The 16,150-nt window shown below is 44.4% G+C and overlaps 1 protein-coding gene across 1 annotated transcript; it reads left to right on the forward strand.

Moving 5' to 3' along the window:
- Positions 1-1,530: 1,530 nt before the first annotated feature.
- On the forward strand, positions 1,531-5,813 carry SYPL1 (synaptophysin like 1). The gene is made up of 5 exons (XM_079304964.1): positions 1,531-1,641; positions 2,289-2,407; positions 3,490-3,694; positions 4,511-4,699; positions 5,592-5,813. Exons 1-5 carry the CDS (start codon positions 1,573-1,575, stop codon positions 5,706-5,708), a joined length of 699 nt encoding a protein of 232 aa, XP_079161090.1. The 5' UTR covers positions 1,531-1,572; the 3' UTR covers positions 5,709-5,813.
- The last annotated feature ends 10,337 nt before the right edge of the window (positions 5,814-16,150 follow it).

Here is a 16,150-nt window from a genome sequence, read left to right on the forward strand (position 1 = left end):
GGCACTGGCTGTCCAGGCAGCAGAGCTAACCAGGGTGGCTTGAACTCTCAGCACTGCTTGTCTGGACCATGGTGGATTTTCTGTGAGATTTATGAGCTATTTAACAAAGCTGCAGGAGAAAGGAAAGAACCTTCTTTTCACGGCTTTAGCTGTGTCCAGAGAGCTGGACTCTCTCCAGGATCTGTAGCAGCAGGCAGATGTCAGCATCTCTCTTGGTCATTGCACAGAAAGCTGGGATGAAAACTTCCCTTTGAATTGTGTGGAAATGGCAGACCCTGTAGCCACTCAGGCAGTTTGCAGCAGTGCAGCCCCAGCCCAGCTGAACACTGGCTTTGCTGCCACTGTCACAGGTAGTCCCAGCCTGGAAGCCTCCTCCTGTATTGCCACCCTTGGCTGGCCTCCCAGGACTCACAGCAAGAACATCTGTCACAGAGCAAACTCAGCCAAGCCCCAGCCTCCACAGCCCTGAGCAGTCCCTCCTTACCTGTCCATAGAGCATCTCAGCTGGTCAGCCCCAGCCCTGGAGAGCTGCAACCCCCTCAGCAGTTCCATCTGAGCCAAGGAGAGCTGGTCCCAGCAGTGCTGGGACTGAGATCCTCAGCACACCCCTCCCCACAGCTGAGCACTCACCTGCTGCCCTGTGGTACCTGCTGGCCCCTTTTGGCACAAGCTGCACCCTCTAACTACACCCAGGAGCTGGACTCAAAGCCAGCTCTTCCATTGGCATCTCCTCAGCACCTCCTTCAAGGCTGCCTGGCAGCAATGACAGCACTCAGCTGGGACCCAGGACCTTGGCCAGGATCTGCTTGCAGATCTTGCTGTAGCTGCCAGATCAGGTGGATCCTGCTAGAAGCAGCCACAGCCTCCCATAGCCACCCCTTCCCAAGAGCAGCACCAGACATCCTGATGTTCTAGCAATCCTAGAAGAAGCTCCTACAGGATCTTGAACCAGAGCCAGGAAACTGTGGCAGTGAGTGCTGTGCCCGTGGCCACCTTGGCTATCCATGGTCTCTGGGCAGGCACGAGGGAAGAGGACAGCCCCTCTGACAGTCCTCACACCTTCTTCAGCATGAGTTTTAGCTCTTCACTTTTACTGACAATCAGCGTATCAGCAACAAAGCGCAGTCACAGAAAACAATTAAAGCTTGAATAGTCAAAGGTAGTCAATGAGATTTTGGCAAGAACATGGATTGCCAGGTGTCTGTGCCTTGTTTGCCATCAAATCATCAAGCTCAAGTTACAGCACATACCTGTCCAAAGGTACAGATACGACTGTCCAAAGAGTGCTGTGTGGGGACAGAGAGAGAGGAAGGGGCTGAGGCAGGGGAAGAAGTCACTGTTACCTCACTGCACAAAGTGGCCAGTGCTGTTCCTCCTTGTGACAGCCACTGCACCATCCCCCAGCCAGGGCCAGGGGCTGAAGAGCCCCAGCTGAGTCTCTGGGGGTGGGTCCATCCCCATCTCCAGGTGAGGGGTGTGGCAGGGGGTGCCCTTATAGGGAGGTGCTGGGGGTGCTGCAGCAGTTGTCTGGTGCTGACCCTGGTTCTTCCTGGCTGCCTTGGTCTCTCAGTGATGGTGGGCTTGAGGATGGATTTCAGCATGCTCCTGGAGCCTCTGGGCTTTGTTAAGGTCCTTGAATGGGTGAGTGGGGCTGGGGGGCTGTTTCCACTGCTCCTGTGCCTGGGCTGGGTGCCCTGGGGAGATGTGAGCACTGGGCTGACAGACCCTGCCCCAGGTTGCTGGGTGTCCTCAGCCTTGCACCTAGACTGCAGATACATAAACTCAATGTGCTAATTACAAGTGTTACAGCAGCTAGTGCTGCTGTGTGTTCTGATGGTTGGAGGTTTAGTGTCTGGATAGTGAAAAATGGGAAAATAAGAGCTGTTTAGAGAGTCAAGTTGATGTGTGATACCCTGAGCATGTACTTTCTAGTTATTTGAATTTATGGTTGTGGATATGCAAGACTTGTAAAAACACTCCCTTTATTAACTGCAAGAAATAATATGCTGGCTCTTAGCATATAAAAAAACTCAATAAAATACAAACCCCAAAAATTCTCTGTGCAACTGAAAAATAAAACAGAAAGCACTTTTAAATGGGCTCTGGCAGTGTTGTTTATGCTTTTGAGTTTTAGACACCCAACATTTTCCTCTTGGCATCATTTCATACTTCAGCTTTGCTAACTTTGTTGCTATTTCTTGTCTTTAGCTATTTCAGCTAAATGTTGAGTTTCCTTCCTTTGAGCTCTGGTGGTGTGCATTAATTTATCTCTGTACCAATTCCTATAGGTTCTTGCCATCTTTGCTTTTGCCGCATGTGGAGGCTTTCATGGTGAAACTGCTCTTCTAGTTTCCTGCAAAGGTGTGGTAAACAAAACAATTACAGCTGCTTTTGCTTATCCCTTCAGGTGAGCATTAGCTCTTCAGTTATTACTTGATAATTACTTCTTATTTCCCTTTTCCCTATCTGCTTCCTTATGAACATACTGTATAAATGAAGATGTGAAATTTCTGGCTTGCTCTGTAGCAGTAATTAAAAAAATAGTTGTAATAGCTCAAAGCACTTTAGTTGTTAGTGCCCTACAGAAAGAAGTAGGTAGAAATGGCAGTGGGCTGTTATGCTCTGTATGGCTGTAGTTTAGCATTGCATGAATGCTACAGAAAGTAATTAGTAAGCCAAAAAACACAATCCATTTTAACAGCCTAATTCTTCATCAATTTGTAGCTGCTTTGCAGGTCCAGGTAAGATTACTTTGAATGTGCCATTATCCTATTTTTGTTCAAAGGCTGAATGCAAACTTTTCCTCAGCTTATTCCAGCACTTTTGTAGAGATAAGCTCCTTTCCTGGAGCAGGAGGAAGAAATCTTCCTCTTTGCTTTTGCAGCGGCATGACTGCTATGGGGTGGGTGCAGGGTTGGTGTTCCACATGTGTTAATAAACATAATAACATAAATAAACATAGAAATTGATTCAGTGGACAGCCAGTAAAAACCACTAAAGCAGTACAGAATTTGCTCACAAAATCCAGCATTGTAACATCATTTGTAGGGGAAAGTGGGGTTCTGAAATAATTCTGTGCTGGTCACAGAATGATCAGTGCTAGTCACAAAGCTTTATTTATTCAGCTTTTTGTAGCTATAATGCTTTTTAAGTCCTGATCACCTTGTTTTAACTGCCAGTCTCTCAAGTAATGCTGCTAAGTCTGCTTCCAAGATGGGAACTTTTTGTTCAACTTCTCTGAAAATGAGATTTAGATTCTTGTCCTGAAGGTACTATTGCATACCTTAGTGTAGGATTGGGCACGCTCTTCACATAGCTTGACAAACCTTTTTGTTTCATAACTGATCACTCTGAAAGATTCATTACAGATATATAAATAAACTTCTACACTCAGAATGCTGAAGCACTATTGCTGTGAAGCATGAAGTATAATTATATTAAACTCCTACTGTATAGCAAACTCTAACTACATGGATATAATCTCCACAGGTTGAATACTGCTGTATTTAGTGCACCAGACCCAAAAGGCTGTGGTGGTACTTGGACTGATGCCCACCTCATGGGCAACTTCTCCTCTTCTGCACAGCTCTTTGTTACACTGGCAGCATTGGTGTTCCTCTACTGCATTACTGCCCTTGTGGTATATATTGGATATAACCATGCGTATCGGCAAAATAACAAGATTCCACTAATTGTAAGTCATACCAAGATATCCTAATGCTTTAACTTTGGAGCTACAAAGAGATGAGAAATATTGCTAATGCAAGAATAATTGGTGAATATCCAGTAGTTGCTAAAGTTAAATGGCATGTGAAGACGAGTATCTGGTGCCTACAGCACTCGAGCAGAAAAGGGTCCCAAAACCCTTGGCCATTCATGGCATCACAACTTATGCAGTTATTGAAGCAGTGGAATGAACTCTCACCTTTTTTAGGTGAACAGTACCTTCACCATAACTTTTCATTTGTGTCATGCATTTGAGTATGCAATTGTTCCATAGGTGGGGCCTCCTTTGTTAATACAAAAAATTTCTCTGTATAGAGCACTTGCTGCAATTGGCAGGGGGGAATAGTTACCTTGCAAATTTTAGTCACCTTCAATACTGAAGCTCTGAATGAGAAATTTCATAACATGCTTGAAAAAGGGACTTGGTGACCTTTCAAGCCAAATTTTAACCTATCAGCAATCCAGATTTTAGTCCTCTGCCCTTCTCCCATCATCTTCACTTCACTTAACCTTGGCTTAAATTTTTATAAAATAGGTGCTAGGCATCTGATTTTAGAAATAGATTTCTTAGGTTAAGATTGTCTTTTGCATTTATCAGGCATGTAGTTTTGTAGTTGGTTATCAACATTCAGTTGTAACTATAACATTGTTACTGACTAAATTTGCTTGTGATCATTAGCACTGTTGCAGTTATCTTGGTGATATAATTGATACTGTCTCTGTATTGCTCTCATGTATGTTCCTGTTTTTTTTTCCTAACATATTGAGTATTTCTCTTGTGTAGGACTTGGCAATCAGTGTCTTGACAGCTTTTCTGTGGCTGGTCAGTACTTTTGTTTGGGCAAAGGCTCTTGCTGACATCAAAGAGTCCACAGGAGCCAGCATTATTACAGGAATTGAATCTTGCAAAGTACCAGGAACAACCTGCCATTTTCTTTCTGTGACCAGCATGGGGACTCTGAATGTGTCTGTGGTAAGTATGCCTTCCACCATATGGGTACAATAAACGTGTTGGAAAACAGCAAATGGTACCTGAGAGGGCTGTTCTACTGATTGCATATGTTGCTCTGTGTTAAGATTTCTTTATGGGTTATTTGTCATTCAGGTCCATTAATGCCACAGTAAAACACTTAGCAAATAATTTCTTGGATGAAACTAGTTTTCCTCTAAAGAAAATAAAGAGAAACAACTTGCAGGATCTGCCTCTAGAGCTGTTACATGCAACATTTCCAGACACATTTGAGTGTCTATTTATGCCTTTAGCCAATTGCAACTCAAAATATCTTCCTGAGCCACCAAGTGGTTTGATGACTGATATAAATAAGGAGGAAATGCTGTGCTGGTGCTGAACCTTGGTTTTTACTCAACTGAGAGCATTTTTACACATCAAATTGATGTTCCTTGTAACATAATGGTATGAAGCTCATGTTCATACAAAGAATATTTCATAGCAGAGCAAATTAGGCTTATTGTATGATCTTCCTTGTGAATCCTGCTTTTCAAAACTCGGGCTGTTATTCATTTGCCTAATAATAATTAGTCATTTGATTTAAGAGTGCATGTGCAGAGGTGCTCAGTGACTGAAAAGAATTTTCTCTAATTCTGTGCGATGTGTAGAGCAAGTGTAACTGTCTGGTACACAAAGGACTCTGTTAAATAGCTAAAATAGCTTATATTACTCTGAAGAATGAGGAAATGTCTTGTCAGAATGGAAGGGGTGCTAAAGATAGTGCTTGTTTCTGGTTTGCCTTGAAGAGACACTCTGGCTTGTTTTAAAAAAAAAAAGCAAAACCCAATCAAACACAACAAATTTAGTATTACCTCCCCCCCCCCTTTTTTTTTTTTTTTTTTTTTTTACCCTACAGGTGTTTGGCTTGCTTAATATGATTTTATGGGCAGGAAATGTTTGGCTTTTATACAAGGATACCAACTTGCATAACCAGTGGAACAGAATTTCTGAAAGTCCAACTGAAGGGGTGTAAAACCAAGTCGATATTTTGAAGCACTTTCACATCACTGCCAAGAGCATGGAGCCATTAGGATTAATTTAAATAATAACTGGTAATTCTTACAAGCTACTGTTCTGTACTATGGTTTGACTTCAGGTCTTGGGTGCTCCAATGGAGGGTGTTTAGTCACAGTAAATATATTTGTCTTTCAAGGCTGTGCAGTATTATATTGCAATTTTTGAAAGGCAAACTGAAGAGGTTATCTGGATGCTGTCCCTTTCTGGCTCTTAAATTAGCCTTATAGGAGGGATGCCTGAGAAGCAACTGTATCTGGGTTATTACTCATCGTGTTTAGTTCTGACAAGTCTTCTCTGAAAAATGAAAAGCAAATTCATCCAGGGTAGGTGAAAATGCAGTTTAGTTTCTTCCTATCACTTCTACTCAGGTGACTTTTGCAAAAAAGTAGAACTTGGCTCTGTCAAAGCTGCAGCCAGGATGTGTAGATTTCCAGATACTCCTTTTGATTATTATATCAGATCTGCTGCTAGACCTGCCAGGAAGGACATTATTTCTATGCTTAATATGTTGTTACTGCTTGATGACTTGGGACAATCTCTGAACAAGGAAATTCATTGAATGAGTTCATAGCTTCTAGTCTCACTAATATGGGAATTTGTATATGGGTGCAATAGGTGATTTGAAGGAAGGGGATGGAGGAAAAATAAAGTATGGCCCAAAACACAAATACTGTAGAAATAGAAGTTCATATATTCTGCTACTGCTTAGGCTTCCATCTATTACTTTTGAGGTGCATGAACAGTTTGTGTGTGAAAGAGTATAAGGGGGGGATGTCTGATTTGACAAATTCTTCCATAATGTTGTTCAGCTCATTCATTTGAAACAGTATTTGGGTCTTCTCATGTGGACTTCTTTACTAAGCTGTCTTATTCCCTGGGAACTGCCTAGAACAAGTGTTTTACCAAATCTAATACAAAAGCTGTTCAGTTATTCTTTGCTTGTTTGAAGTGTTTGGGATATAGACATGATAATGTGTATATAATGCAAATTGTAATTGTTTGGTATGCCAGAGCTAATTACCTTCTGATAGTAAACTGTAATCTCAGAGTATAATAAAGCCAGTGTGCTGCTGAAAGAGTGTGCCTTGGGTCCTTACTGCTGGAGCAGTGGGTGCAATGCATTGGCTTTGTAGCTTCTGGGGCACAGCTGTGACTGCCTGTGATGGCTGGAGGAGTTACCTGTGCTGCAGGAGGGGCTTTTACACTGGGACCTGTGGCTTTTTTGGTAAAGAGGGCTATGTATCACATCTGCAGGCTACTGTTCTTTGTCAGTTCAGAGCAGGGGCTTTTATTATTTATAACTAGAATTTCATTTCAATTGCCTTTTGTAAAATTCAATAAGTGCAGTTTTCACTTGTTTACATCTGAGTAGGTTTATTTATTTAAAAATACATATTTCATCCTAAAATCTAAAACTCCTATTTTCATGTTGTCTAAGGAAAAAATATGTTAATTATACATTAATTAGGTTTTTAAATCTTTGGGATTTAAAGTGGCATATGATGCGACTAAAATATTTTATCGACCTTTAATATTTTCAACAGAACTATGTTCTTATCTGTGTTTTGTCTACTCTGTCACAAACATCCCTGTTAATCATTGGCATGGCCTGGTTATAGAAAGGTAATGGAGAGTATTTTTGCATACTGAGAGAAGTAATGAATTAGATCAGTATAGACCTTATTGATGGCTGAGGTCTAGCCAACAAGTGAAACAGAGTTTAAAAACTTAGCAAACTAACTGTTTTTTCAACAAAACCTGAAATTTAATGCACACCCAAAAAGACATCCCATGTTTCCTTAAGGCTGAAACTTACCCTTATGCTTTTTGTAGAATAATCAGGTGTGTCCTATTCCCAGAGTGCTTTCCCTCAAAAGATGAGGACATGGAACACAACAGACAGGACTACAGCTGGTAAAATAGAGATTCACAAACAAGTGTCCTAGGTTACAGTGTAAAGATCATGCCCAAAAGTATGTATTTTAACACCATATGCTGAAACCAGGTGGGGCAGTGATTCTTATCTCTGTGGGAGATATCCCCTGCTAATGGGCCAGCTGTTAAAACCAGGTGGGGCAATGTTCTTTATCTTTCCCATGACCCACCCTTCCCCCATGAAGATATCTTCTGTTAATGGGCCATTGAGTCCCACTGTATGACTGATAAAATTACATCATCCCACTGGGAGATGCTCCAGCCAGGGGGAGGAGCCAAGCCTTTCCTACCTAGATAAAAATTGAGATTTGGAACACCAAAGCAGCCCTTACCCACTGGTTTCCAGAGGTCAAGAGTTACCAGGATCACTGCCAGGATTTTCTACAGGATCACTGCTTCAAGCAGACCACTTCATCTGACTGCTACCACCACCCTAACTAGCAGGGTATCAGGTTGTATTCTGACTCTGTCAGTGGTTTTTCTGTTGTACTATAGCATGTATTTTTTTTTTTCCTCTTTTTTTCCTAATAAATTGTATTTCTGACTTGGAGTCTCCCACTGGTTTTGATTTCAAACCATTACAACAAGGGATTGTGTTTAGCAGAAATTCAGGCTACATGTGTGTCTGTTCCACAGAGCTAAATGCAGAGCCAGGTTGCTGTTAACAGGCCAAGGAAAGTGTGATGTGTAGTCCACAGCAAGCAAGATTTTAAAAAAAGGAAAAGTTAGCCCCATGTGCACTTCTGGCTTGTTAGGATAAAGCTTGTTCCCTTTGTAGGGGGGAGGAACTGATGCAGAACACTGCAGGCTTTGATGGCTGCTCAAGTCCTGCAGCTGAGATGAAATGGAAAGCATCATGCAGCAGGAGTAAGCAGCTGCTCTCATTTACCCTGGACACCCACAAAGGGCTGAGCAGTCTTTGCCTTTGAATTAACACAGCAGTTGTGCTGCCAGCACCAAAACATTAGGTGTCTTATTTACTCATGGCAGGGGAGAGGGGTGACTGTCTGATTTACCAGCTTTATCTTGACTGCACAAGAATCACCACTGCTATCAGGAGATGCAGTATGCTTCATCCCTCTGTACTGAGGGAACAAAGGGTCTGGATCTCTGCCAGCTCTCTACAGGTTAGTAATCCTCAGCTGGCAGCAATTTTACTTGCAGCCATCAGTGGAGCAAGCTCATAAAAATCTGTTCATGCTGCAGGAATTACTCTGGTATCAGGCTATAGTTATGCAGTCCTAGCACGTCAAGTGCTGTATGATCCATGGTGTGATGCTAGAGAGGGGGACTTTGATCAGAAACCCACAGTGGGAAGAAAGGATGTAAGATGATGGTGAAGGAAAATAAAGCTGAGGGTTCAGCATGGGGCAGCAATAGAGAACTCCTTAGTGAAGAATAGAATCCATTAGCATTAAGAAGGTGTTTAAGGAAGCAAGTACATCGTGATTTAGGCTGCTGTGACCAGTGATCTGGGAGTCAGGCCTCCATGACAATGCTGAGGAGTGTATATTCTGCATGTGCTAACTCTCAGGAGAGTCCCTTCTGTGGGAGCTGGCATGGTGTCGGTGTTGGCTGAGAGTTTTGCCACCAGCCTGCAGGAAAAGCAGTAGGAAATTAAATCCAAGAGAGGTCTGGCAACATCAAATCCCCAAGAGCCAGTGCCAATAGTGCAGAATGGAGTCACTCTGGGGTCTGTATGACTTGGGCCCTGTCACCTCAGCAGGCAAACCCATGTGCAGCACAGGCTGGGGCTGGGATGCTGAAACCAGCTGGCAGGCCAGCACCATGCTAGAATTGAGCCAGACAGTGCCTTGTCATAGGTGGTGAATTCCTGAATTCCCTGGCTCAGCTGCATGCTTGGCTGGCAGTGGAAGATGTGGGTGTGGAGTTTTCACTGAAGGTGAAAGAAGACAGATGCCACCTTGCTGTGAGACTGTGGGTTCATCACCTGCTCATGGACACAGGCTAGCTGCAGCCTGTTTATTTTTCCCTATTGCCTAGAACTGAGCAGTGCATTAACTGGGGTCTTGGTGGGCTGCTCTGTGCTGGTTTGGCTGCCTGCCCTGCTGCAAACTCTGGGGAGCTGCTTGGGTACCTCACTCTTGGAAACTGCCTGAAGATAGTCCCTCATGCTCTCAAAGGCCCCACTCTTGAGCAAGTCATGACAGAACATCGAGCATTCTGGATCATCTACTTTTATTCTTGTGGGAGTACTTAGTGTATGTTCATTCCTAATGGATTTTCTATATTGCCTAAAGCCAAGTTGTTGTCACAGAGACCAGAGTCAGAAGTCAGATTTTGCTGCTTAATCACCTTGAAATATCAAGCAGAACAATTAAGTAGTCAAAAGAATGGTACAGAACAGGAGCACATCCCCATCCCTTAAATATTAGGGAATGAGGGAGGTTTTTTTTCAACTTTAAGATCCAGTTCCTGTATATCAGCAACACTCTGGAGTTTCATTTCAGAGACTGACTCGAGTGGAATTCCCTTCTGTCATGTCAAGTGAATTCAAGCCTAGTTTTATGAATGCTGCTTTCCCACAGACACTATGTATTTAGAGCAGGGAAAAGAAATTAAATTTTCAAGCTTGTGTTTTTGCAAATTTTCCTTTTAATTTTCAATTGCAACTTACAGAAATTTGCCTGTACTCAGTAGCAGTCCTCTTGCCTGCATCTTTCATTCTTTATCTTGGGTTTAGGAAGGCAGTAAGATGGAGCTGTGTTGTGCCATCCTTAAAATTTGTGCCCATGTGGACACAGTCAAAGGTTTTGCCCTTTGTTTCAGGACAAACACTTTAGGGACTTGGGAAATATGTGCTGACCCTGACCATGCTTTTCTTTCATTCTTCCCTTGTGGAAATCTGCCTCTTCCAGAATTTATTCTCTACTATCCACGTTTTCAGTTAATGTTTCACTGTGGGTTCTGCTTGGCTGACACTGGAATGCTAGCTCAAGATTTTTTTTGTTTGTTTGTTTTTTCCCTTACCTCCTGGACTAAACCCATAATACTCAGTAAAAGTAGGCTCCCTCTCATTCTGCTACATCCACATTTATTGCAAATAGTAGGGGTGTGTTTGGACAGCTGGTTCTCATTATAAATCAGGCCCATGGAATGTGATTGATTGCTGCTGCTGCCAGGAGATTGTACCTGCTGCTTGCAGGTACCCATGCCCTATCAGCAAAGGGTGGTTTGTACTTGCTATTACATCCTGTCAACAATTGAGCAACTCCTCATTTATTCATGAAACATGCTCTGTCTTTTCTTGGCTTGTGACTTCATGTTATTGCTGCCAGCTGCATTTCCTCCTTACCTGTGTGTGCAGCCATTTGGTTTAATGCAGTCACAGAGGAGGCTGTGTGCTGGTACTTAGCTCATAATCTGAGGAAAAACTGCTATTAGCACAAGCTTTAATCAATTCACTCTTTCTGTTCCAATTTAATTCTAAGTTTGAAGTAGCTGCACTCAAATCCAGAGCTGTTGCTCTCTGTGGCCCAAGATCAGCAGCTGAATCCCCTGGGTTGTTTCTTGTCATGTAAAGCAGTAATCATTTTACATGCTGCACCCCCCTCCCTGCCTTAGGATGGTATTCTATCTGTTATACATGCTGATGATCAACAGGAGCTGTCCTTTTTATTTTCTCATTTATATATCTCATCCCCTAAACAAATTTCCTCTGGTGATTTCAAATCTAACTCTCTACTACTTTCTGCAGATACAGCAACTATTTTTAATTTTTGCATCCCAATCTGCTTTTGCAAACATCTAATTTTAGCTTTGCATTTAATATGATGAGTTTCCCTTGGAGCTCTCCTTTGCTCTGGGGTGAATGGCTGCACTATGCATGTTAATTCTTCTTCCGGATTCTCCTGCTTTATGCTTCTGTGGCTTTTCTTTCTCTTTTTCTGAATTGAAAATGCTATATTTCACTACCTTTTTGAGCCACTAGACTGTACTCCTTTTCGAATTTTGTAGTATTTTCTTTTTAAACAGCTTTCAGATCAGAGAAATTTTCTGCTTTTACACTGGCTATAGCAGAACAAAATGTTTTAGCTGCTCACTCAGCAGCCACATTAATATGGGAATTGTATCCTCAGGTTTTGTTTCATAATTACTCTAAAATAGCTAGAGAACACTTATTCTATATTGCTGAACTGGCACATTTCTTCCTCAGAGGGGTGGCTGTAGTATGGAAGATCTTGGGGGTGTTTTTTTGTAGATTCTCTTGCATTGCTCAGATTTTCAGTTGGCATTTGGGTGGCATTAGTGGCTTGTTGAGGTCTCTGCCTGCAGTGACATAAAGATTGCTGTCCAGCAAAGACACAAAAGACTGGGCAAACTGTAAAGGACAGATGCAACAGCCTAGTCTGCACACAGTAAAAGAAAGCTGTGATGCCTTGAGACTGAATCTGACCCACTCCTACACAAGGATTTTATGGAATATTGTATTGGGAGATTTCTTGCTTTTTAGAGGGGCCAGCTTTGGCTCTGGGCCCTTTACTGACATGATGTGCTTCTACTGCCCTGGAGCAGGTCCTGTTTACACCATAGAAATAACCTGCAATCCAGCTGGACATTTCACTGTGAGCTGAGCAGCAAACAAAAGATCCCTGAGCAGAAGCAAAAGATTAGAGGAAAGGATATAATACAATGATTCCAAAGGAAAAAAATGGCAATACAGTCCTTCAAGCTGTGGCAGCTCAGAGCTGAATTTGGGGTTTTCAGAGGTTCCCAGTAGTGACTGTGGATGCAAGGCATCTTTATGACAATGTGCAAGCAGTGATCCCAGACATAACACCAGCAGTACTCCAGGAGAGGACTCATATAGAAATTGCCATGATACTGGGAAGGTCCCTTCCTACAGGATCATGAATGCAGGTAGATCAAGCAATTATAGTTAGAGAATAAAATAGTATGTGCTAGTGGAGGAGATGAGGGTGATTATTTTTAGCTTCAGTTTCCACAGAGACTGTGCATCAAAAGTAATGAGAAAGGACTGGCAGGCACAAGAGGCTTTTTGCATTCAGCTCCATGAAGAGCATCTCAAGAATGAACATAGACCAAGAAATGAATTTGAGAAATGATTTGCTGAAGTAAAAAAGTCAAAGGGCCTGTATTTCCCTTTTTTCCTGAGGCCCTGGAAGCTCTTAATCAAGGAAGAAATTTAAGTTTGAACTTTACTGATTGTCTGGTTTAATATGTGGGCACTTCAGAACCTTCAACGTTTTCTTGCTGGAAGTAGAGCAGGACTGCTGGAAACTTGGAATATGTCTACTTTCTTCTTCAAGAGACAATGAACTTATTTTTTCATGAGCTGGGCAGTTACTTGTATGGATTTACAGCAAGTGCAACAGGTCTCCAGGCTGGAGTGGTGGAGTTTTACTGGCCATGTATATGTGGTGGTGTCCCAAAATGGGCAGAAATGATCAGTCCCTTCTGGATTAATTCCTTGAGCTACCATTCAGTTGCAAGCACTTGTTATGACCTACAGCTAACACTGCTGAAAGTGACTCTTTCATGCAAGAAGAGCAAGCAGAGTGATTACAGCCAAGTTCTGGGGCTGGCTGCTGCTTTTTTTTTTTTTTTTTTTGGTAAGAGGGTAAGTTTGTGCCCTTCAACTCTATGGAAAAAGCTAGTTCAGTGATGGGGCAAGATCTCTTCAGGACCATGTAAGAGCATGGTATTGATTCCATACTGGCTGTGCATGAGGAAATCCCTGTCCTGACTTATGTGTCAGAACAACACTGAAATGCTGTCCTGAAATGTCTGTTACTTTAGTTCTTTGTTGATCATCCAAGTTGGCTCCCCCACTGCATGTGCAACATTGGTGGGGAGGGGACAAAAGGGTAAAAGGCACAAGCTCTGCTGGTCCTGGAGGGTGTCACTGACCTGGGTTATCTGTCAGCTGTCCCATGGGCATCATCCACCCTGTGCAGATGGACAGGGAGAGTTGCACCAATGCTCTGCTCACTTCCCCCTTGCTGACAGGACAAGGTGTCAAACTTCTTCAGACACTTTCATAGCTGGGTAGCAGCTGAATAGGTGAGGTTTCATACCTGAATTTTAGCCCTTGCTTTTTAATACTTCATAGCAAGCAAATACTGCTGTACTTTGGTATAGGGACTAGGAAGTACTCTTTGGCAGAAGATCACTGGGAGAAATTAGATCTCTTTCAATTCTGTGAATTTTCTAAACAGCTCTTTCCCCCGTCCCCGTCCCCGTCCCCCCCCCTGAAATTTTGGTGGTGTCTGCCACAGATGCTTCTGCCACAGGGTGCATGTTTTTACATAAGGACATTTCAGAGTAAGTGTATTGCACAGCTAGCCCTGGTGCTGGTAGTTAACAGAGAAACCTCAGCCTCCTCTCTAGGTGTCAGTGTGGTTATACTGCTTGCATGAAGAGGAAAGAGCATTTAGAAATTCCGTGTGAAAATGGATTGAATATGGTTCCTCCTCGCTTTGGTGTCCATGGCTGTGCAGAGAACTGCCAGAGCATCCTTCCCTGCCTGCTGGCTTCATCCAGTGTGCACAGATACCAAAAACAGAGTAGGTGATGAGGTACAGGAGCATCCATCCTGTGTCTCGGATAAACAGCAAGGAACGGGCTCAGTTCGGTGTGGCAAAGGGAAGAGCTCCAAGCAAACAGAAAGTAGGTCATTTGATCGTTCTTGGAGTGACCCAGTGTGCTCTACAGCAGATTAATCCAATAAGGGGATCATCTCTTTCTGGATTCGCCTGCATTGCCATGGTGCCTAACAGACGGGCTGTTTGCCCTCGTTTCTCTCAAATTTACTTTTTCTGCCTGACCCTCTCTCACGGGCCGTGCAGGTGCTGGGGCAGTGCGGGGCAGCCCGAGCGGAGCCCGGGCCCGGGGCCACCTGTGCCGGCCGGCTGGGCTCGGGGCAGCCTGGGCTGGGGGAGCCCCGGGGAAGGGCAGGGGGAGCCCGGAGCTCTGGGGAGGGCAGGGGGAGCCCGGAGCCCCGGGGAAGGGCAGGGGGAGCCCGGAGCTCTGGGGAGGGCAGGGGGAGCCCAGGCAGGGGGAGCCCGGAGCCCCGGGGAAGGGCAGGGGGAGCCCGGAGCTCTGGGGAGGGCAGGGGGAGCCCAGGCAGCAGGAGCAGGCCCGGCGGGGCGGTCCGGACTCCCCCCTGCCCTGAGGGGAGCGCTGGGCCGCCGCCTCCCCGTCTCAAGCCCTGTCCGTACCCCGCCTCTCGCTTTGCCAGCATGCCCTGGAGAGAGTTTCGGCTGTGCCGCTGACAGAATGGCTCAGAGCCCTTCTCTGCCATCTCTTCCAGCACCTGCAGAAAGGAGAAATGGCTGGAGTGAACTGGGACCAGGCCAGCGAAGGGAATGCTGTAGCCTCTCCTCCAGCCAGGAGTGCTTCTGTTGTTACAGAATAATTAGCTTTGAAAGGACTTTTGGGGGACACCTACTTCAAGGCAAGATCACCAATATCAGGTTACACAGGAACGTGTCCGGGTGGGTTTGGAATGTCTCCAGAGGAACACTCCATGACATCCCTGGGCAGCTGTTCCAGTGTTCTGCTATCTTCAACATAAGCTCTTCCTAATGCTGAGGTGGAATTTCTCGCGTGTTTTTGGCTTTTTAATGGCCATTTCTCCTCCTCCTGTAGCTGGCACCTCTGAAAAGAGTCTGGCACATCCTCTTGGCATCAGCCTTTGAGATCTTTATATTGAGATTCCCTTTCAGTCTTTAGATTAAACAGGCTCAGCTCCTGCAGTCTCTCCTCATAAGAGAGATGCTCCAGACCCTGCATTGTCTTTGTTTTCCTTTGCTGGACCCTTTCCAGCAGCTGCCTGTCTTTCCATGCTGTCCCCTCTCATGGTGCTGTGCCCAAAGCTGTGCTAAATGTGCAGACACAGAGCTTGGGTCCAGCAGCCCTGCTGCACACACAGCCTGCACACCCTCCCTGAGCGAGGTTCCTGTCCCTGGGACACACACAGCCCCTCTGGAAGCAGCTGGCTGTCACAGCTGGCAGCAGGCAGGGCTGGCCACAGAGGCCAATGCTGTATAAACACAGAGCTGCTGCTCCAGTCTGCATGGCCTCAGCTGCTATCCACAGTCAGGAATTGAAAATGAAGCACAACTCCATGGCCAGACCAAGCCATGCCTTGTCCATGTCATTCACTAACTGCTCTTCTCAAGTTTCAAAAGTTAGGAACAGATCCTGCCCCAAAATCAAATCCCAGGCATCTGTTGACCCACAGCAGCTGAAGTTTGGTACCAAATAACTCCAGAGTGGAGCCATTCTTGAACACAATTCAGAGCAAGATGTATTTATCTATTGTGTTTGCAAATGTCTCTCAATAATGCCCAGCCTGCTGCAGAAACTTGCTGAAGCTTGTATTTGACTTCTTTAATGTCCTGGCCGGGCCCATGCTTTTTCATGCTTCCAGATGCAGAATTACCCTAAGACAGGTCCCAGAAAGCAGACCTTGGAGCA

Source organism: Erithacus rubecula (genome assembly GCF_903797595.1).
Source record: "Erithacus rubecula genome assembly, chromosome: 4".
Classification (NCBI taxonomy): Eukaryota; Metazoa; Chordata; class Aves; order Passeriformes; family Muscicapidae; genus Erithacus; species Erithacus rubecula.